Source organism: Poecilia reticulata, chromosome 7 (genome assembly GCF_904066995.2).
Source record: "Poecilia reticulata chromosome 7, P_reticulata-male-v2, whole genome shotgun sequence".
Taxonomy (NCBI): domain Eukaryota; kingdom Metazoa; phylum Chordata; class Actinopteri; order Cyprinodontiformes; family Poeciliidae; genus Poecilia; species Poecilia reticulata.
In genome coordinates, this window is record NC_088836.1 from 29,239,593 (window position 1) to 29,262,760 (window position 23,168).

A 23,168-nucleotide genomic window follows, 5' to 3' on the forward strand; every position below is an offset into this window, starting at 1 on the left:
TCTTCAACTCTGCGCATCACTCTTCTTCAATTTACTGTAGTATAGTTATTTAAACCAAATGCATCAGGGAAGTGCATTGATTTTATCCAACAGAAAATCAGAGTTTTTAGATTAATGCAGTTCTTATTAGAGACAGTAAGACTTACAAGTTTAAATTAACTTCCACCTTTTTACTTCTGTTTTACAGTAACAAAACACAAAAAGAAGTATTAAGGAGTACAGGCATGCGAGATTATCGGCATTATTTCATTTAATAACCAAATATTAACAGGTATTGTCCTTTTTATTATGCTTTCCAATATCAAAGCACGGACTTCTGTAAACGCAGGCCAGAACCTACAAACGATCAACATCCACGTTCATGTTTTTGTTGGCATCATCAAGGATCTGAAACATGAGCTGGAAGGAAAAGTAAAAGTCCTCAAGTTTCCATTTGGCAGCTTAGCTTTCATCTGCCTCCAGGTTGATGTTGTTACCAAACTTGGCATAAAGCTGGACCTTCAGGTCGCCCAGCACCTGCTGGATCTCTGTCACACGTTCCTCCAGGCCTTTGACCTCCTGCTCCAGGGCTTCCTGTCAACAGATGTGGACAATCCAGTTATAAGACAAACAGAATCCATTTTGAAACTCTTGAATGTGTTTTATAAATGTATCTTTTTCAGTGAGTGAAACCAGCTTGAAGTTACTGAAAAATCAACCATTAGGAAACATTACTTTTCACTCCTGACCTGCAGCTTTCTAATACTGACAAGGGGCTGTAAATGAGAGAAGCTTTCCAAACTTTTGCTGGTGCTTCATTTTCTTCTCTAAAAACTTTTTTTATTCCTTCCTGTAGCTCAAAGTCTTGGATGTGAAGAGGTCAACATGAAAACAAACAGCCATTACAGAACGGCAGGGAGCCCTTGTTAACATTCTCTCCGTGAGCCGGATTTTCCTGAGTAAACTCATGAATCAGTTTGCCCTTAGAACCTCTTCTGCAAAGAATCCTACTGTAAACAGCAGGTTTTCTGCTAATTTTGAGTATAAAACATTTACCTAGTTAAACTGTGTTATTTTTATATTCTGGAAAACAAATTGTCTACCAATTTCCAGTCTAATAAAGTGTTATTTCTCTGTATTTTCAGTATCTAGTCCAACCAACAGTACATCAACTAGGACCTCTAAAACCTAGACTGGATTATTCAAAACTACATAACAGATTACGAAATTTAAAAATCTATTCTAGGATTTCTAGACACCAGTTCTATTCAAAAACACTAATAATCCCAGAGGATTATCTGTTGTTATAACTCATATTATTCAAATTTCTTCAAAAATATGCTAGAAATCCCAATCTGTATTTCTGTAAATCTGAAGAACCTTCTGACTGAAGACACCATTGTTATATTACAGTTAAAAAAAAAAGAATAAAAAAAAAGAAAAAAAGTGTAACTTTAGTAAGCAACAATCTGTGGGCTTCCTGGCAATCAATATAAAAAAAATTAATTTGATAAATCCTAAATAAATTATTGAAATCAAATCAACGTAATAAGATCTTAAGTTATGTTTTTCATGGTTTACGTTAGTGGTGTGTAATTCAGCCTCCAGGGGGCGACACTCTGCATGTCTTAGATTGTCCAACACAGCAGACTGAAATGACTAAATTAGCTGGTCAGTACTCAGTTATGGAGATTAATTTGATCAAATCAATCTCCATAACTCCCTGTTCATTGAAGAAAAACATCTAAAACATGGAGGACAGCAGACTTTCAAGACAAACAACCAACACCATATTGAAATAAAGACTAAAGTTGGGAAACTTGAATATATTTCTTAGACACTTATCAAGAATTTCCTTGTAAATGAACCAGAAAAACCAAACTAATCCATCTGACACTGGAACCTCAGCTGGTGTTTCCTGCTCTTGCTGCCCTCTGCTGCCCATGTTTACTGCAAACAAAAGTCCAGTATAAAGCCACCAGAAAAACAAACAAACAAACAAACAAAAAAAACAAAACAATTAAGTTCTACAATTAATGGTCCAAATGCAGAAGATGTTGACTTTAATATTTAGTCCTACAGTGGTCGTGAAAATGGAAGAGGAGAGAAATGGCCTGTCATCTTCAAAAGGTTCTGAAACTATGCCAATAAAAAGGTCTGTTTTTGTATTTTTAAAGGAAGGATTAACCCAAATATTTAAAAAGTTGTACATTTTGACTTGTTTGAAAGGCAATGGTCTAAGTGACACCTACAGTACAAGAGTGAAGAGGTCAGACATAATGTTTGGAGATGTTAAAAAAACTCATAGCTATAAATAAAACAACACATTTCAACTTAGAGCTAAAAATGTTAGTCACAGATGGATGAATGGGTGGATAAATGAATGGGTGAAAGAATAAATGGATACTGTGGACAGTGGGATAGAAAATAAATCCAGAAAACAGCTATCATTTTCCACACATTCTCATCTTTACCTGGAAAACTCCAAGCTTTCACAAACTCCAAAGAATCTCTGGTTACAAAATACCAACTATTTTTTCCACTTTTATCAAAAAGTTGTTTAAAAAAGTTCTTTAAAATTATTTCCACAAATACATGTAGAAATCACATTGCATGTTTTGTGTTGGTTTTACTCTTCACACACATAGATTACCACAATGCCTCACCTCATTGAAGGAATATTTATTAAATGACATTGTCATTATTAGAGGTGTGCCGATCAATTGGATCATAATCGGACGATTTCCGTGAAAAAGTGTATGATCAGTGATCGCCGATTACTGTCTCTTGTTGCCGATACCGATCACCTGCATCTCATTTCTCAGCCTGTCTGTGCAGCTGCTCTCCTCTTTCCTTCACACTGCGCAAACGCGCAGCAACAAATCCTAAGCGATGTCGTGTGGAACTATAACGCACTGAGTGATTGAGGACGTTTGCGTGTTGCAGCGGAAAATTGAAGCACGTGGGGTGAAGCACGTCAAAATGCATCAACACAACAAATCAAATATGGTATAAAAACAATGTCATACTTGACGGAGTTTGGCTACATCGAGGCTCACTGCAGTAAAAAAGACATATGGAGGATCAGATAGCAGGTAAAGCAGCGCACAGCTACAAACACTCACCTGGATTAGCATGACGGTCAGAAAGCTGAACAAATAACCCGCAAAATTATTTAAGTCTTCGAGCTGCGATGTAAGACGCTGGTTCTGCTCTCGCTGTTGAACCGCTGCTACGCGCTACAGGTAGTAATATTTCACAGACGGAGCGCCGCTTCTGCTCCACCTGGTAGTGACTCTCACACTGAACCTCTGCTTAAAGCTGCAGCATCTAACCTAAAAAAAATTATTTTACATACGTATTAAAACTTTCGCTGTCCTAACATGAGACAGATAATCTCTAAAAAAATAATCGATCTCCTCCCTGTTCTGCATAATTACTCCGCTCAGTCAGAAACAGCCACTCAGAACTAGCAGTAATCAGCTAGCCACCATGCTATCAGGAAGGTTTCATTCAATAACTCAGGATTGTTTATTGCAATGGAACTTGTTTTTGCCTTTGAATGTTAAGTTTTATACTTGAATTTTTTTGGCAATGTTGAGAGGTTTTATTTTGGGTCTTTGCATTATTTAGCCTCTTCAGAGCCTTCATATCTTTTCAGTTTGTTAAAGATAGTATTACCGATAGCAGTACAGTTTGCACAATGCCTGTTTTGTTTAGTTTTCTTCTTGGAAAAAGTTATTAAAAACAAGTTTTTATCTAAATTAAGGTGAATTCATGGTTCCTTTTCCCACATAATGTAACCGGTAGTGTTTATGATTAAAAAATAAATAAAATAATTATGTGATCGGTATCGGTGATCTGCCCTCATGGGTGATCGGAATCGGTAGGAAAAAACCTGATCGGCACATCTCTAGTCATTAGATTTAAAAAAGACATTGAAACATTTTTTCCAAACTCTGTTAGCATCAAGTTCATAAGCATCTCCTAAAAATGAACCTTAGTTTCTTTAAGTATTACGTCCGCTCTCTGCCTCTCAAACATTTAAGGCACAGAAGAGAGAGCAACAGAGTCATCATCATAATACAGGTATGCTAAAAATTATAATGTTAAGCTTCTGGAATATAACTCCAACAGAACAGCATATCTTATTAAGCTTTCAGAGAAGACAGAATAAGAACAGGTGCTAAGTGACAAACACGTACCTTGGCAGCTTCTAGCATTTCTTGCGTTTCTTCCTGAGAGTGGCCAATAAAAACACCACCAATCTGGTAAGGGACCAATAAAGAGTCGTCATCCAACATCATGAGGTCATCGCTGGCGTCCTGCAGGTTCTGCAGCGTTTTCTGCACAGTGATGTTAGCAGACAATTACACTGAGGGCTATTTAACTGTTGACATTAATTTAGCAGCTCACCAGCCTTTCAGGAAAATGTAAAACTCCTTATTAAAAATAACCTACCACTATTAATGATATAAATCAAATAGTATATGTAATGAAGTAATATTTACATTAGATGAGTTTGATATAATCAAAATGTTGTCAATAAATGAAGTGTACCAGCTTGTATCCGTTCGTATTGCATATTGCAAGTGAGGTCATAATTTACATATTAATGTAAAAAATATAACAATTCTGTAAAAGGTACTGCAAATCCTTTCTTGCAGCAACATAAAAACTTTATAAACATCACTGCTCCCAAATGACTCAAACTCAAAAAGTGTTTACATCCCTGCCATTAGCAGTTTTCTCATTTCAAATAACATTCTTGCTGTCATTTACATGTGTTCTTCACTTCTTAGTCTGTTGTTTTTTATACATATACACATTTTGTGAACTTTAAATTATACTATTTCCCTTAACATGTCTTTTAATTAATGCGAGTATGCCAATTTAAAAATGACTGAGAAGTCGTATTTTTCTTATGTTGTAAATGTCTCTCTTCTGCAAAGTCTTTTAAACCTGTTTATATATGTCCTTTGTGAATTTCCCCACTGTGGGACAGTAAATAATGTTTATATTCTAATTCAAACTAAACACCAGAACCTTCTGGTATGCATCAGGACAGCAGGAACATTGTTATGTTGCAGTAATTTCAGATATGCGTCTCTGGTCAACTCAGTATAGTTCAGTCTTTATGTTCACATTACTGTAGTTTTAAAATCGTTGTGATACTTACTTTCTTCGACTCTATTTCGTTTTTGAGTTCCCCCATCCGACTCGTGTTTCTGGCAAATTTATTGATCTTCTGTTGGTCTTCAAAAGTGACGACAACGTCTTCAACCGCCTGCAACCAAGCTCCCGTTAGCAGGTTCACCAAAAATATACGTCAAATATGGCAGACAGAACCACAAATCTGTGTCCTGTTGGCTTTCACTGCTCTTGTTTGGTTTGAGATAACAATCGTCATATCTGAAGAACTGAACTACAAGAATAAAAGTTAGCAGCTGAGGGACTGGAGCTAACTTGCTAGCTAGCTCACTGCACGAGGATGTGACATGAATTTAAAAATGCTCCGGATATCAATAATTCTGACTTCTATCTCTCCAACACCTCAGCTCTTTAACTTGTTCCGCAAATACATACTGCATATAAAGGTTCAAGAAACAAAAGTATTTCTTTAAAACATCACTTACTACAGGTCCCTTCATGGTGGCAGCTGCCATCTTGACTTCTTCTATTTTTGAACAGCGGCGCTCAGCAGAACACGACTGCAGCAGCGCCTTCTACCGGGGGACGAATATATTGCACGCATATACACATTTTCACAGCATACTGCACTCACTCATACAGATTTATACCCATATGCATGGCAGGGGTGTGTAGTAACTAGTTCTATTCCCTCAGTAAATTTTTTTAAGAAACGTTTTTGAAAAAAAAAATATCTTAAGGAGTAGTTTTATTACACCATTCTTTTTTTTAAGTCTTTGTAAGGAGTCTTGCAACCAAATTTGGGACTGTTAAAGGCTGCATGTCATCCGAGCTATCAGATTCAGAAGGACAGAACAAATGAAATAAATACCTGTCCAAACATTTACTATATTATATTTTTCTTGCTCATAAATTATTTTTTATTAATTTGTAATGTTGCAATTAGGTTGTTTTTTTTTACATATTAAATCCAGAGGAATTGTTCACCATAAGTACCGTCAAGCCAATATGATTTATAAATAAAATAAATGAAAGCATCAAATGCTCTAAATACAAATTACTCCTCTGAACTCCTGAAAACCCTACTCCAAAACAAACCATTTCTATTCTAATAAAAAGCAATAGAGAATACTTTGTTTTTTTATACACTGACTGAAATCTTTATGTGCTGTGCCTCACTTCATCCTTCAGCTGCAGGTGAGCAAAGGCTGCTACTTTGTAACTGTAGTAATCAATACACATTTTTTCTGTCTATCCGTTTGCTGTTCTCTTTAGAAATTCACCACAGTATTGCACAGTGCTATTGTTTTTCCTATCTTTTGGTGACACACTGTTCAAGTACTGATATGCTGCAAGCCAGCTCTTTTTTCCCCTTCACTTGTCCAGCTTCATTGCACACAAATCTAGACATATGAAGAATTTGAAACAATTTTAAACTTTTTTCACTTTGTTCAAGCAAATAATTCTTATGCATTTTCAGTTCAAGCAATCAAATACTTGGGAATAATTAACTGTCTCAAAAAACAACAAAAAAGATTCCCTTGAGAAAGTCCACAAACTAAAATAAATAGATAACTGGTAAGAAAACATTTTGGCATAAACCATTATGCCTTTTTTCTTCGCGGCACTGTCTGCAACCGAAATTACATCCTTACATTAAACACACATTGCACTTGCATGCTTTGCTTAAACATTTTAAACAACATATTAACATGTAACAATTATCACACCAGAATCTGCAAACTTTCCAATGCAGATCCAGCATCAACCGGAACTGCTGCTTTGCTCGTATTTGGACAGCAAACAGTACTGCACCCAAGGTCAAATATTTGCTGAACACATCTGCGAGGTAAGAGCATCATTAATCTAATTGTGGGCAACACCATAATAAGCTGTTACACACAAAGATTCGGGACAGTCATGAGGACCTTTGCAAATATCCCAGTTTTCTGTCTGAAAATCAATGGCCTGTTTGTGAAAGTCTCTGCCTCCAATAAAACCAGTAGGCTGCTATGCGTTGGTATGCCATGAAGCGTTTGCATGAAGTGCACTGGCCAACAAGGGGAATCCAACTCCCACCTTAGTGTGCAGAGTATGGCCTACAATTGAGGCATTGTTTTTGTGGATGACAAGGTTTATCATACGAATTTCAATACAATAAGTAATGCATTTTAAAAAAAATGCAAACACTTAATTAGCTGGTGTAAAGCGAAGTATAATCAGACTCACTGAAACATAGAGTGAATTCTTGATATTATACTTAAAGCAAATTGAGGAGTATGATGTATGATTTAATGGTAGAGTTGTTGTGAAAAGAAAGCACATCCTCTCAGTTCAAGACTTTTATGCATCTAGAAAAGTACATGCTCTGGTCTTCACTAGGTTTTAAGATCACTTAAATATCCCCACATTGTGAAACTGATAACAAAAGCACTCTACAACTTTATCATTTATTGAGCAAAGTCAAGCTAGTCTAACTTTATTCAGCTCTGACAGAATTTTGGCTCAGTTTACGTTCAGAACCATCCTTCACTGCTTGTATGACCCAGTTTCAGCCAAGCTCCAGCTGTTGGACAGATGGCCTCACACGTTGTTCCAGAGCATTTGTTTGTGGTCGACTCAATGGATGTAGTGTCTCACCAGATCAAAACTGGACTCTTGTGTGTCATGTGTTGCATCAGACATGCAACTGGCCAATGAGTTAAAGGCACCCTGAAATTATCCAGTCACAAGAGGCCTTCCTGTGTGACACCAGAAAGCCTCACAGATGTGACTTTACCCAAAATAATAAGTTTTTTTTTTGGGGGTTTTTTTGCAACAGCTTATTCAAAACTTTGTTTTGTTTATTGAAAGTATCTAAACACCTCTAGATTTTGCACAGAATAAAAGTTTCATTGTTATTAATTTGACATTGCTCATGCAACATTGAAGCAAACTTCTTAATTTGTGGATTCATCTGTAAAGAATCTTGTAAAACAGATTAATGCAGCTGCAATGCAGAATCATACAATTAAAGATTGGAATGTCTGGAAAACATTTGTATGTTCAGAAGCTGACAGTCAGCGACTCTTAATAACTGTGGCTTAAAATGATAAATAAAAGCATGAGTAAAAACATCTTTCTTGGAGCCACAGGCTTTGAAAAATTTTTTTTTTTCCACAGGCTTTAAAAAGATATTTTTTTCCTACCAGTATCAATATCCTGTAAGAGAAAATGTACTAATCATTTTCCCCGTTTTTTTTTTTTTTTTTTTTTTACCAAAGTTTAAAGTTTTTCTTTAACATAAAAATAGAAAATAGAAATAGAATAGAAAAATAGAGATAACACAGTCCTTTCAAATAAAAACATCAAGGGTAGATATCTATAAGAAAGCAGTCTTTTTTCAAAGCTTTTTCAAATTAAAACTGTAGCTGCTCTAAACGAGTTTTATTTATCAAGACTGAGAGCAAAACTGGTCTTTGAATCAGAAAAGTTGTAAATTTTGGTCTAGATTAAGGGATACGTTTGTCTGATAAAATACCTAGCAGTCTATTTAAAGTGGGCAGGAGAGAGGAATCTCTTTGCAAATAAAAAAAGTCAAAGTTCAAGGGTTGATTCATGCTACGAAAATAAGAAACAGAAAATGCCTATAATGACGTAAACATTAAGGATTCTCCTTTTAAAGTGAAAAAAATGAAGCAACATTAGTGCAAACATCCAGTTTTTTTTAAAGTTACTAATGGATGCATGCCAAAACAACATCCTTCATTCGTATCCTGTTACTCTGGGTAACAGTCATCAACAACCTGTCCTGCACCGCCTCAGTTTTGTGCAGTAGACCTTAAAACTCAATGAAAATATGTGTTTGTGTTATTGTCCCCCCTGTAAACTCACTACATCTGCAATATGTTTTCTAACTTAGAGATCACCAAGCTTTCAGATGGATTAAGATGAATTTTTTACTGTAGGAAATCCAGCTGACTGCTTCAAAACAGTCACACCCATTTTAAAGCATACATAAAACAGTCTGTCAATAACAGCCTTTATACGCAGGCAGCAAGACAGGAGGAGTGCATCCATCTCTCTGACAGGCATATATTCTTTTTTTTTGGAGTCACTTGACCTACAGGAGTGTCACAAGGTAAAATATTTGACTAAACATACTCACAATACTCATTAATTGTACTTTTAATGATTAAAATATTTGATTTCTCTATTTTGTTTTATGTCTCTACGTAACATTTCATATCCAAGAGTTTTCTTATTGTGCTGGATGTGTTTTAGAAGAAAGGGTGGCAAACCCAGACTGGGACCATCATGGGAAATGAACACTCATCTCCTGAAGAAGTAACTGAGGTAAAAATCCTACATAGTAGGCACTAAACATGTACAACAAATCTTGAACTTTACAAATGAATGCACATGGGAGAACAGCATGCCTTAAAACTGGTGATTGTGATGCAGCTACATGTTATTTTTGAAGTTCATAGAGATGCTTTGTTTCCCTTATTCGTCCATAGAATGGGACAATTCCAGAAAAACATGAAAATGGATCAGTGAATGGCATCTCTGCAAGCATCACACTCAATGGACTGGAGGCTGATGGTGACTTTTCATCCTCCTTTTAATTTCTGACTCAAAATAGACCTTGGTTTGCCGGCAGAATGAGCAAAGCTATGCACTGGAAATATTTATCCTTCTTGTTTTCACCTTTCACCAAATTCCACTTCCTGGGAAAATATCACAGGCTAAATTGGCTGACCTTTTAAATGTCCCTGTTTGACTTACCATTCAGACTCATAAGTCTCTGCAAATACAGAGAGTCCCAGCTGGGTCCTGTGTCGGATCTCCTAATGTAAACTCTGGGCGTAGTCTCAGGAACGCTGACAAGGAGCGATTATTTGATCTGTCACAGTGAGGTTCGTGTCACTGCAGCGACAGCAGCGCTGAGCAATTCCCACAGGTTCTTTAGTTTGTCTAAGAGCTGGAATGTTGACCCTGGAGATAAAGATGCCACTTTCTTGCACCGACTAGCCCATGTTTACTTCATGAAGAATTAGACGCTAGGATATCAATTAAATGTTGCATGCAAGTGGATTCAAATCCTAATGTGCATTGATGCCTAGCAGACACAGCTGTGTAATTATTGAAAAAGATCATCTCAGACTCCTTATTTACACTAAACAGGACTTTCTTAGAGTCTCTTTTAGTGATATTTTCAACAATAAATAATCATTGTGACTGGTTTTCTGTTTTTTTACAGTCAAGAGTGACATCACAGTTCATCAGAATGGCAAGCTGCAGTCTCCAAAACTTGAGACGAAAGCTGAAGCCGATAATGTGACAGCTGAACCAGAGCCGGAACCGGCTCCGGCTGAAAGTGTGTCTGAAACCACTGACTCCCCACCAGCCGACACGGAACCAGTCAAGAAACGCAAAGAGAAAAGTCATGGTTTTGGCAAACTCTTCAAAAAGAAAGACCGTAAAGCGGACGAGAAAACCGAGGTTCAGGAAAAGGAAAAGATCTCCAGTGAAGAGCAAGTGGATGCAAGTCAGCTTCACATTGAGCCTCAGCAGGTGAGTGCAAGAGTCCTCTATATATATATATATATATATATATATATATATATATATATATATATATATATATATATATATATATATATAATGCTAACAGATAATTTCCATACTGCTTAGGTTACAGATAAATTAGTAAAAAAAAACGTTTTTAACTATGGAATGATCTATGAAGCAAATTAAATGTCTGCATATTGTCATTTCAGATTACATTTCATCAACTAGAAGTGATTATGAACAGAAAAAAATATATTTCTAAATTGCCCAAAGGTGTGTTTTATTGCCTCAGTGATAAACTGATGATTTGTCCACGGTGTAGAAAAGATACAACTCGCAAGTGTAGTTGCAGAAAATGTACAGATGCCGTAGCTGCTGCTTTTATAATTCTTTACTATTTATTAATTCTGGCATTAAATATATATTTACTGTATCTAAATACTAATCCTGACTTTCACAACAAATGATTCAAGCTGGAATCAAGGTGATCAGTTCTTAATAAAATGTGTGCTTTTAAGTGAGGAAGTGGTCAGCATGGAGAAGCCAGAGGTTATACATGATGAGCGTAATACTGCAAACCAATTCAAGAATGATACAGTTATATAGCATTAGGCTCAGAAATTCTTGATAAATTGGAAGGAGTCAAATTCAAAGTGCCTTACACCATAAAAACACAATGGACAGCATTAAACATTAAATTTTGTCAAACGCCATTATCAAAATCATCAAGCCAATATACATCAAATACATTGATCAATGTTCCGGTTATTATGAATGAAAGGCATCTCTAAGCATGTGGATTTTTAGCCCTAAGTTTAAGTAACTGTTTTGGATGTTTTGCCATTTTCTGGAAGTTTGCTCCAGATTAGAAGAGCATAAGAGTTGAATGCTGCTTCTCCATGTTTGGTTATACGGTTCTGAGGATGTTCCCACAGCCAAAATGGACATACAAAAAAATAAAAAATAAGACAGCAAAACGTTCAACCCAGTAACAATAAATGAGCCTATGAAGAACTCAAAGGCAGAAGCTGAGGTTTCTGGATGATTTATCTAACATTGGAAACTAAAGAACCTCATTAAGATACATCCTATGAAGCCCCATATTTATTAAACTATGCTGCAGGTTTGTGGCACCAGCATGGAAGTTCTTAAGAAATCTGAGCTCCATTAACTGGTATAGTGGATCAGAAAAGACACAGCTAGCTTTTGCTTCCTGTGTGCATCAGTGACCCAGTCTGCCACTGCTCCAGACAAAGATAATCAGTGTTATTGGAAATCAACATGCTTCTGATAGCCCAAATCATACCAAACTTTAGCTAACATTAGCTTTTTAGCTAACTTTAACATACACACAGTTTTAACTTGATGGCCAGCCTGTTGAAACTGCAAAATAGAAGTAATTTTAAATTAAATCAACCAACCAGATGGACATTGCAAGACAGTGGTCTTTCCTGACATCTCACAAGGCATATCTCTCACACATTGTTGAATATCAATGAGTGAGGGGTGGGACACACACATTAATAAAAGGCCCGATTGTTGACAATGCCCCGAGTAGGCAGAGGCATGGTTGGAATTGTGCTCCCATCTCAATGCTGCGATTAAGACACTCACTGGTTGCATATCAGCTCTGCTGCTCCAACATCCTCCTCAAAGGCCCATTCTCTCTGGCGGCGTATAGGAGACGGCAAACGTAAAGCAAGAGTCGGAACCTGTGACTGAGCCAGAGGTCGGAGCGACGACAGAGTCGAGTCCAGAGGAACAGACAGTTCCTGCAAGCGAGAACGGAAACGATCAGCCTGAGGAAAGCCGAGAGGAGAGCGAGCCAGAGGAGAATCCAGTTATGAACTTCTTTAAAACACTAGTAAGTGACACCGTGTGAGAATTTAGGTCATGTTTAAACACTGTTGAAATGTCTAGTTGTTTGTATTGTGAAGGAGAGGTGTACTAAACTAAAATCAAGAATCTAGTCTTGTGAAACTGTGAAAAGAAAAATTATGTAAATTGGAGATTGATAAAATATAAATATAAATATATATATATTCTTCTAATAATTACAATCTGAATGTCTGTAAAAGCTCTAACATCACCCTTTGACTGTAAATGAAATTATGATGACTGCCTGATGGAAATCCTACAACAAGCAGCCATTGTATTTCCTCTTCATCATGCTGTCTTTTGGATGCATGGTGTTTTAAAGAGTTACCACCGCCGCAGCCCCATGCTAATCAAGTCTTTGAACATGCGGGAATGTGGTGGCCTTTTGTTCGTCCCATAGGGTGAGCTCACAAGGGAGGCCTGTGCCGCTGGAAGTTGAGATTTGTGCAGATAGTGCGCGGGCAGGCCTACGCCATCTCCGGAGCACAATGGCCGTCACAATGACAGCCCATGTACTGTACGCGCTCTGTCAGAGACCTCAGTGTGCACTCTGTCTGCCTCGGTTAGCTTCCCATAAAGGCTGAATTCATTAAAAAGGCTTTGGTTTTATAGAAATAATAATTAGTTTTGCTAGCTGGTGCAGCATCAACCACATCCTCTGACTGGGAGAGTTTTTGTTTTTTTACGATGCTTCAGAACACATTTACACTTGAAATATTTTTCTGGTTAATTTATTTTCCCATTCTGTTGTATCACAGGTTACTCCCACAAAAACACCTAAAAAGGAAACAGCTGCTCCCGATGCCGCAAAAGATCAGGTGAACAGATGTTCAGTGCTGAATTTATTATCGGCCCTCTTTCCTTTTCTTACAAGTGCTGATTATCACACCACATTTCTATTCCCAAAGCTGTTAGAAGTGATTGCAAAATGCAGAGGGCTAATTAGCAAGCTTTCTACCAGTCTGGGGATTTCAGCTGCAAATTATAGTTAGATACAGTATATTTCTATTTTTGGCCCTCCTTTTGAAATAATGATGTCTTGTTTCCTAAAAATGGGGCATATTTGTTACCTGTAGTGGTGCATAATGAGCTTTTTTGCTGATTTTTATTTGCTTCTTTTAACCGTGTATTTCTAACTGCTTCCTTTTTTTGTTGCGAAATAGTCCCAGAAGGAGACCACACCTGCAGAAGCCACCACTGTGAGCATATAACCCATTGCAGCATCTCAACGTTCAAAAGAAACCACTTTCAGAATTTACCTTATGTGGCGATTTTACAAAAAATAAAACTATTTAATCATTTAAAGTAGATAACAATCTAACCTAAGCTTGCTATTAGAAAATATGCTTGTTGGTAAACATCATTGTATTGTTATCTTTGCATCAGTATATCATTTTTCTGTCTTGAATAGTTTGCACAGACATCAGAACAGTCTGCAGCACCCAAAGGAATGCCTGCTCCACCCCCGCCACCCCCAGAGCCTCCCAGACTGGAGACCAAAGGAGAACCAGCTTCCAAAGCTGCAAAGCCAACACAAAAAGAAGAACCAAAAGCTTCTGCAAAAGAACCCGAGTCCGCAAAAGGAAAATCGACAAAAGATGCTCTGAGTAAATTCTTCCGACCAAAGGTAAAGAAACGCGACAAGTTCAGCTGCACTGCATTTTATAATGTAAAAGATGTCGGTACTGATATAAGGCGAGAGGGGTCAAGGAGAAGTGTTTCAGCTAGCAGAGCCAAGCGTACAGAGGTGGTACAGTAGATTATTATGTCCTCACACTGACCATGACTCATCTGGCTCCCAATTGGACAGAAGCTGGTTTGTCTGGGAGTGGCAGAAAGAGGCCAAGTGTTGCATCTTAGCTGACGCAGCAGTTGAGTAAAGTTGCCTCTTTTGTGTAATGAAATGTTTTCAGATGAATTGCAAATAGTGAGCATGAAAATGCTTATCTGGCTAATTTTCAACAAAAAAATCCATCCAGCATCTCCTTTAATCATTTTTATTGCATAAGATGCGTCAGTATAAACTACTGGCTATTAAGTATTATGGTGAATAACCATAAATGCTCATATTCAGATTTCAATCTAGTTGAGCAGATAAAGGAGAAAAGGTTAACGTAAAACTTTTGAAGAAGTTTTACGTTGTTCTGGCATAAAACATAAATGACTCATAACTTAATTATGCTGATCTGATCCGCAAGATTTCAACTTCAGCAACTTCAGAGTCAACCAGTGATTTTGCATCTGTGTTAGGGCAATGCAAATATTGCATGTCTCACTTGTTGTGCAGTCGTTTTACTCCCTGCAGTAGCTTACTTAGTATTAAAATTGCTTATGTGAGAGAAACAGGACAGCTATAAAATTTAACAAAACTGAAAAATTAAAATGATGCAAATAAAATCAAAAATACTGTTAAAATTTTCTTAGTAATGTTTTGTACAATTTTTGCTGACCATTAATTTAGCACAGAGCCTCATTTGTTGATAATAAATGTCTTTACATCAGGCCTTTACCATTTTAAAGATTTTTTGATGTTTGATCTTCAGACATTTTGTTTGATGTGTTTTAGTTGTATTAAAGACCATTAAAGTCACAAATAAATATTTATTCTAAAGAAAAAAAAAAGGATTTTAGTTAAACTTTAATGTCAAAATGTTAAAATTCAGCTCTTCACAATGCCTCTTGCTGTAAATAAATCACCAATCATCAAGTCCCACGCAGATGTCAGCTTTGAAAAATGAAGGCCGGCATTCCAGACACAGGAGACACAGCAGTGAAATTTTGTTGTGCATTAAATTTGTATCATGCATCTCAAAGTCTAAAGGCCAAAACAGATTGAAGGTTTGTTAAAACTCGTCAAAAAATACAATTGGATTACAACCCACTCAGTGACAGACAGTCTGTTCTCCTACTGCTGCTCCACAATGCAACACCACCTAGACATCCTTCTTGGTTTTGTTTTAAATGTAAACATCACGCCAACTGACCGTCCCACAGTGAAATTTATTTGGTCCTTCTAAAGTGTGAATGACTAGAATAAAAACAGATTTTTGCAGTAAAACCTACGACCAACTGATAACGTATTCTCTCAGTCTGCACTTCATCACATCCTCCAGCCACAGCACTCGCTTGCCCTTTCATAAATCAAGTGTTATGGCTCTGTCACTACCTCGTTTCACAAGTAGCGCCAAGAGCAACACGTTTACAAGAAACTTCATGTCACCTTGGTTGTTTTAAAACTCACAGAGACAGCCAGAAGGCACCCAAGTCCCAGCTATTAGTGTTTTGCAAAAGGCATCAAGGAGATCCCTAACAATATTTCTGGTAACATGGGGAAATGTATGTATATGTGTACAAATCCAGATTTACATGAAATAAAAAGGCAGCTAAATACTTTTTTTTTAAATCCTTAATAACAAAGCTTGTATACCTCCCACTCTTTGAGAAATGCAGGATTACTTAGAATGAGAAAAGGAACCATTAACTTAGACCAATAAAATATATTAAGCTCTAATTATAAAAGTGTTTTTCTACGAAGTGTTGAGGCACTGTTCAAATCTCGTGGTCCCACAGGTTACAGCTCGATTGAAAATGAGCATTTGCACCAGGTGTTGTATTCCTATGAATTGGCATCAGGGCCAGAAGTGAAAAATGTTGACGGATACCGGAAAGTGAGCTCTAATGCAGGACTGGATGCAAATTAAGGCACACATATGTCCACATGCACTTAAATTGAAATGCCATTGGCAAAAGTGTCATTTATTGTAAGATAAAGCTTTCTTATCACTTTAATATTTCACTAAACGTAATAATTCCTTCACTGTCCTGCAGACCATCAAGGAGGAAGCACAAGCTATTGAAGTAGAGGTACAGCCAGTTGTAGAAGTACAGGTAACTTAAGAGACTCTGGTATCTATTCATAAAAATCTGTATATTAGAGTGAATGCCTCACTCCGGGTGAAATCATCCTTTAATTAAGGGCATTTTAATTTGTATCTTAATGTAAATGGGTTCAGAACATAAAAACAGTTTTACTCTGCAGGAGACAGCAGTGGAGGCACCAGAGCCTGTTGTAGAAGTGCAGGTAAACAACAAAAAGTTCTCAATTTTGGCTTTTCATTCTCTTTTTGATAGTTGAATAAAATTGTCTTTAAATCTCCATTCTGGTACAAAAGTTATATTACATTTGCATTTGCTTATAAAACTGAATATAAGGTTGAATCTCAGCAAGCTGCTGTGGAAGTGGGCAAGCAAGTTGGAGAAGAGGAGGTAAATATGCAAGATGGCCGCCAGAATGTTAGCTCTTTTCACTCTTTATTTCCATTCTGCAGGCATCTTTGAAATTATTCCAATCAATGTTTTCTCACCGACAACCCCGTTTCCAGAAAACTGCAGTGGTTTAAAGAAATGTAAATGAAACTGAATGTAGTGATTAGAAAATCTGATTGGAGTAAAAGTGAAACAAAAACACCCACACTTGTTTTCTACCCCACTGGAGACGAGTGTGAGAAAATAACGGACAAAATACATGAAGAAAAATTAGAAAACTCCCCGTGAAAAGGTTGAAAAACTTAAATATCTTCAACATTTTATACTTCTGAACATAATACCATGTTGAAAAGCAAAGTCAGCCACAGAATCTTCATAAAATTTCACCAGTCTTCATTAAATCTTAAGCCAGAGTTTAAACCTGGCTGCACATCTGCAGCCAGGTTTTGGACCTGCTGCAGCAAGTCCAAAACTCAGCAGCTTTTGTATTTTTGATGCAAAAACATATTTCATATTTTTCTTTTATTTATTTCTCAGACCCAAATTAAAGGCCAAATTAGATGATGTGTTAAATTTATCTTCTTGTATTTTATTAAAAAGTACAGATGTCTTACTTTTTGGAAAAACACATTTGTTCCCCAAAAATCTTCAACTTTCTTGATGATTCTTTGGAGGTGGAGAATCTCTGTGTCCTCTGAAACTGACATTTTCTATTTTCTGGGATTCCTTCCTACATTGGCTCTTAAAAGCACCAATTCTTGTTGTTGTCATAGCGGATTGTTTGGGTTTCTTTCTTCCTTCAGGAACTTTTTCCTTCCCTCTCCCGTCTTTTCTGATTGGAATTCCTCCTCTCTCCCGTCACAGGTGGCAGCTCCCGCTTTCACTCCGTCAGCTACATTGACGGCCGCGCCCTTGGGTTTGTGTACGTCTCATGACTTGTGTTTTTCCTCTGTGTTGTTTTGACAAAAGAAGGTGGATCCTTCCAAATCTGGCACTCTGGAGGCAGCAGCGAAGCCAGAACCACCTCCACCTGTTCAGGAGGAAAAGAAGCTAACCTCCAAATCATCTTTCATGTTTCTCTTCAAGCCCAAAGTAAGAACTGATTCACGTCAGATCTCCCCTCTCCCCCTTATAATCTTTTAATATGTATAGGTTTGCATTGTGATAAAAATCACCTGTCAGCGAGTAACAGATTGATGTGAACTTGAGGTACTGTTAGATACCATGACCACAAAAGTCCAAGCAGCCTCCACAAGTGGAGTTCGACTCCTCAAGAAATCAACTGGCCTGGTAAATAGAATCATCTCTTGTGTGAATAGATGCATTATTAACCAGAATAATGCCATCTCAGATTAAAACGTGCTCTAAACAGCTTATTTGCCCGAAGCGTCTCTCCGTTTGCTGTCATATTCAAAAATCATAACAATTTCTCAGAGCGTGTGTGCTCATCTTTCATAATGCAAGCTGTGTCCTAACAGCAGGGTGTGCATCTTAATGTCGGTTCAAATGTCGCCTTGGAGTTCAAACTCCGAGCAGCAATAACAGCCACTTTACTCTAAACTCATCCTGGAGCAGAACAGCTAAACTTTATGCTTCTCTTTTAGGCTGCCGACCCCAAAAAGACGACTCCAACCCCGCCCTCTCCCGCAGAGTCGCCCCAGCCTGCTAAAGCTAAGGAGGAACCTAAAGCTGTGGCCAAGTCAGAGGCAGTAGTAGATAGCAAGCCGGCGGCAGCCGCCTCTCCGGCTGGAGACGATGCAGCGAGTCAGGCCAAAAAACTGGAGAAGAGGAACTCCATCCAGCTGTTCTTCAAAAACCTGGTGAGAGGAGCTTCATTTTTCACCCAGATCTTGTTAAAGCAGCAGCTTAGCTCTAGTGACATGTTTAAATTATGTGCAACTTGCTTCTATTTAATTCAGTTTATTTATATAGTGTCAATTCACAATATGTGTCATTTAAGGCAAGTCACAGGAAAAAAATGTCAATTCAATTATCCAGTTATTCATACATTGATAGGTACATAATTTAGTAGTAAAAAAATATATATATACAAAACTTTTCTATTGAAGTCAGTGGTATCCAAACTTTCTGCATTGGGCTCCAAAACCTTGCAAATCTAAACTACTGGTGGGTTAAAAAATTTATTAAATTAAAAACACAAAATTATTGTGATTTTTAAATTTTATTTAGTTTTACCTACTTAACAATAAACACGCTTTTGTTTAATCTGTATATCATTAAAAATCCAAGACATCAAAAGCACTTTATATGATCATAAAAAGAAAAAAAAAGATCATTTCAAAAATGTTCAGGTCATCAATTGTTTTCTATTTTGTTTGCCAAATTTTTATTTCACTAAATTTGTCATCAGAGGCTAAACAGAAACATTTCAGGGGACACAAAAGGTCCCCGGGCCACACTTTGGACACCCTGATCTACAGAAGCCTGGCAAATTTTTTGAACTCGTTGACTTGCAGCATTCACTTCCCTTTAAGTTGCATGTTTGTAGTTATAGATAAAAGAAAGTATACCCTATTTCAGTCAGGACATGATCCTAACTGAAACGATAATCTTTACCGTTTTAGAAAATTATTGAGATCTACTCAAAAGTGCTGAGAGTCAAGTAGCAGATTTCATAGCGTTATTGGAACAAAACTAATTTACTGCTAAGATTGGATTTAAATTTAATTTGGTTAAATTAATTGGGTAAGAGCTATAAGGTAATTTCCAATTAGTTCAGTAAGAGACAAAAAAAACAAGAATTATATCTTTGACAGAGTTCATGATCAGGCAATATTAAAAGACTGAAAAAATGAGGACAGGAAGTGCTAATACAAAGCAATAAACTATCAAAATACATGCTATGTGGCTTGACCCAAACTGGGTCATCAACAGGACATTGATTTCAAACAGATGGCTGAAAAAGACGTGAACCAAGGTGCTGCAACAGCCTCGTTAAAACCACATCCCAAACTGACAGAAATGCTGCTGAGACCCTCAGAGAGCTGCGCAGAAACAAACATCTGCAAACGTCCAAGAAATGAAGGCGCAACATAAATAATAACAGGCCAACATTTCTCTGCAATAATATGAGAGAAAATAAGTCAGTGAGAAACCAACTATTGTTTTTTCTGATAAAGTTAATTCTGCAGGCTAATGAATCGGATATTTCTGGGTTTTTCCACATGCAGATTTTCTATTTTTGCTTCCTCTTTTTAAAAAAAACAAAACAATACACATGTGGAATCTGTTCTGTGGTAAAAATCAGATGCACATTATTGTTTCCTAAAATATGAAATCTTGGGAGTTAACAGAAGCTGTAATTTATTTTTTACCATGTGTGCATTTGCCTCATGTGATTAACATTCTTCATTCTAATTTTTACTCCCCACTAGATGGCAGCAGCCACTTGTTATATTATTGGAGGTTCAGGCCCGGCCCTGCTGAGAACAAAGCCGATTAGCACTTCATGCCACTTCATGTCTCTCAACTTTCAGTTTTACACCCAGCAGTGGTTTAGTACAACTATGGTAACATAAAGTGAACATACTTCACATTGTTGTCAGTTACATTTTTTTTCCTCTCATAGACAAGCTCCTGGCAAGGCAGTTTAAGGAAATAGTGGTAAAAGAGGTCATTTCCTGTGGTTAAATATAGTTGTGCAGACAGTTTTACAGTGAACAAGAATTTACTGTTTTCTCCCGTCTTATTTATAGGGTCAGAAACGCCACTCTACAGATGCTGGGGTCCAGACAGAACCAGCGACTGCTGCTACAACGTCTGAGAAAACCAAATGAACCCTTTAAGTTTCCCTGTACAGAACCCCCCCGGCTGTCCCCTCCCCCTCTTTCTAGCTCTTACTTTGTCTTTGTGTCTGTCATATTTTGTCATCATCATATTAACTACTTTTTTAGATGTTGCAATATGAAAAGGAGTGCTTTTAAAAAGGATTCAGGAAAGAATCGCATGTGGGTAGATGAAGAAAAGGAGACATGGTGCCTATAAAATACTCTGCCCAACCCACTAAAATGGCAAGTTTATAGTGATGTAAAAAAAAAAAAAATCAAACCAGTACAAAACACTTCAGATCTTTTCCCACCTTTAACACTAAATATAAGTTGTGCATCTCTGATCAAAGACAAACCAAAGTATCTTAAAGCAAAATAATAATAATAATAATAATTAAGTTGTACGCTTCTTTCTAACAAGGTTTGTGCTACTTCCAGACTCAGTATTAGCCAGGACATGCCTCCCATCATGTAACACACCTCTGATTAACTCAGATATAATTCAGCTGCTCTGTTCCTGACATTTGTTTAGTCACAGCTTCCAGTAACAGTCACGCTCTGCTGGGAGGTTCGCATTCATCAGAACAATCTCATTCTTAAAAATAATTTCTGAGGCACTAGATCTACCATGGAATGAAGTTGTTGTGGTATATGGCATATTTGAGGACAGTCAATCCATCAGTATCAATTTGATGAAAATGTTGTGTAACACAGATAGTACTAAGAATTGGACATCCCTCCAAGACTGATAAAAAGACAAAACTGACCAGGTTCATAGCAACATTAAATGAGCTGCAGGAATTTCTGTCAAGTACAACCTACAGTAATACAGCAATCTCATATGTGGCCAGATGGAAGGCTTTATTATGAAGAAAAAACATCCAAGTCTGGCTAAAAGTTCCAAAAAAAACACTTCACGTTTCCTGAAAGTGTGCAGGAAACTATCACCAAGCAGAACACCATCCACAGTGAGGCATGGTGGTGACAGCATCATGCTCTGGGACTGTTTTTTTTCAACTGGAACTAGGGAGTTATGAACAGTTCCACAAATTACTTAATGATGGATCCAAACCTTCAGGGTTCTGGTGACAAAAATGAGGAGGAACTTTTCTGAACTAATCAATTTACCACCAACAGAACAAATAAAAAGTATGAAAATGAGCAAACTTATGCAATATTTTAGGTTCCTTATTTGTATTTATCCTCCCCATAAAAATATGCCTGTTTATATTTCATTTGAGTTGTGGTTTCACTAAAGGTGGGAACATATCTGACATTAATTATCTGAGTTTCCTTTCTTTTTTACATCGCCCAAACCTGGCATTTTGATATGGTTTGCAGGCTTTTTACATTCACCTCACGGCAACGTGAAACCAAGATATTATGGCAACTTCACTGAAATTTATATTTTTGATCATAAAAATACATTGAGTAGTGCAGCAGTGTGAGTGAAATCTTTTCTACAAACTTTTAGGCCTAATCTGACTTTTCCGTGTTTCTGTTCTAACATACTGGGCTTTTGCAATATATGGTCATGTGTTTTGCTTTTAGTATCTAATTCCTGTGCTAAAATTGAAGGGGCGATGCCGTGTGGGTTATGTTATGACATCCAGGCACTTCTGGTACTGGAGTGGTTCCAACAAAATTGAAATGAAAGCTATTTAGAAATACGGAGAAAAAAATCAACACCTCATTTAAACAGCATGTACAAGCGCAAATATAAATATATGCTAGCATTGAAATACTGTGTCATACATGAAATCACAATCTTCTTTTTTCCCTTGGCATCTTATTGTAAATATCAATGTTAACAAATACACTGGGGATGGCAAAGTCTCGTCCACATCTGTCCTTTTGCATCCTGTCATTTAGTCTAAGCCTTATTATGGTGTTCGTCATTTGTGTTTGTCACATGTACAATTAACTCGCTTTTGATTGCTTCCATGCATGTGTAACTTCTGTCATCTCAGAGACAATAAACACGTTCACCCTTCACTCTTCTCCTGCCGCTTTTACTATGAAGAAACTTTAAAAGGAATTCCAAGGTGTTGCTGGAAAGTCAACAGTTGTGAGTCAGCAGGTTTGGCAGAAACCCAGACAAACGAGCTGTAGCACAAGTGTCAGAGAATACTGAGGGAAAACTGAAAGTATTGCAATACCGTGCCAAACTTCTGAGTAATCCACAATTTCTTTATGGCTTCAACAGAGTAATACCAAGTGTGCCGTCTTAAATCTGAATCATGATCACTAATTCTACAGGTTTTTCAAAGTTTGACTTTGGATGTTTTAAGCCCAGTTTCTTTTCATTTTACATGTTGATTGTGTTTCTTTTCTTTCTTAAATTGCTTAAAGCTGACCTATGCAAACAGCATCCCACAGTTATTGGCCTTTGGCAAAGATGTGCAAAATGTTTAAAACTAAATCGGCGTTGAAACAGAAACATAATCTGACACACAAAACAAAAATATGTATGAAAAATGTGACAGTTAATATGACAGAAAGTGTTTGTGTCTGGTGAATCGTTTCTGTGTGGATTTTATCACATAGCTTTGA

At 37.1% G+C, this 23,168-nt stretch overlaps 2 protein-coding genes across 2 annotated transcripts; one reads left to right on the forward strand and one right to left on the reverse strand.

Moving 5' to 3' along the window:
* Positions 1 to 155: 155 nt before the first annotated feature.
* pfdn4 (prefoldin subunit 4) lies at positions 156 to 5,750 on the reverse strand. The gene is made up of 4 exons (XM_008414554.3): positions 5,616 to 5,750; positions 5,159 to 5,266; positions 4,185 to 4,325; positions 156 to 573 (listed from the first exon to the last, which is right to left on the reverse strand). The coding sequence occupies exons 1-4, from the start codon at positions 5,643 to 5,645 to the stop codon at positions 442 to 444; spliced, it is 411 nt and encodes a 136-aa protein (XP_008412776.1). The 5' UTR covers positions 5,646 to 5,750; the 3' UTR covers positions 156 to 441.
* A 3,395-nt stretch (positions 5,751 to 9,145) lies between these two features.
* Positions 9,146 to 22,610, forward strand: bcas1 (brain enriched myelin associated protein 1). The gene is made up of 15 exons (XM_017305972.2): positions 9,146 to 9,250; positions 9,394 to 9,465; positions 9,630 to 9,714; positions 10,373 to 10,686; positions 12,365 to 12,547; positions 13,320 to 13,379; positions 13,725 to 13,760; positions 13,973 to 14,188; positions 16,390 to 16,449; positions 16,601 to 16,642; positions 16,774 to 16,827; positions 17,797 to 17,919; positions 18,037 to 18,117; positions 18,432 to 18,647; positions 20,544 to 22,610. Exons 2-15 carry the CDS (start codon positions 9,427 to 9,429, stop codon positions 20,622 to 20,624), a joined length of 1,590 nt encoding a protein of 529 aa, XP_017161461.1. The 5' UTR covers positions 9,146 to 9,250; positions 9,394 to 9,426; the 3' UTR covers positions 20,625 to 22,610.
* Positions 22,611 to 23,168: the final 558 nt, after the last annotated feature.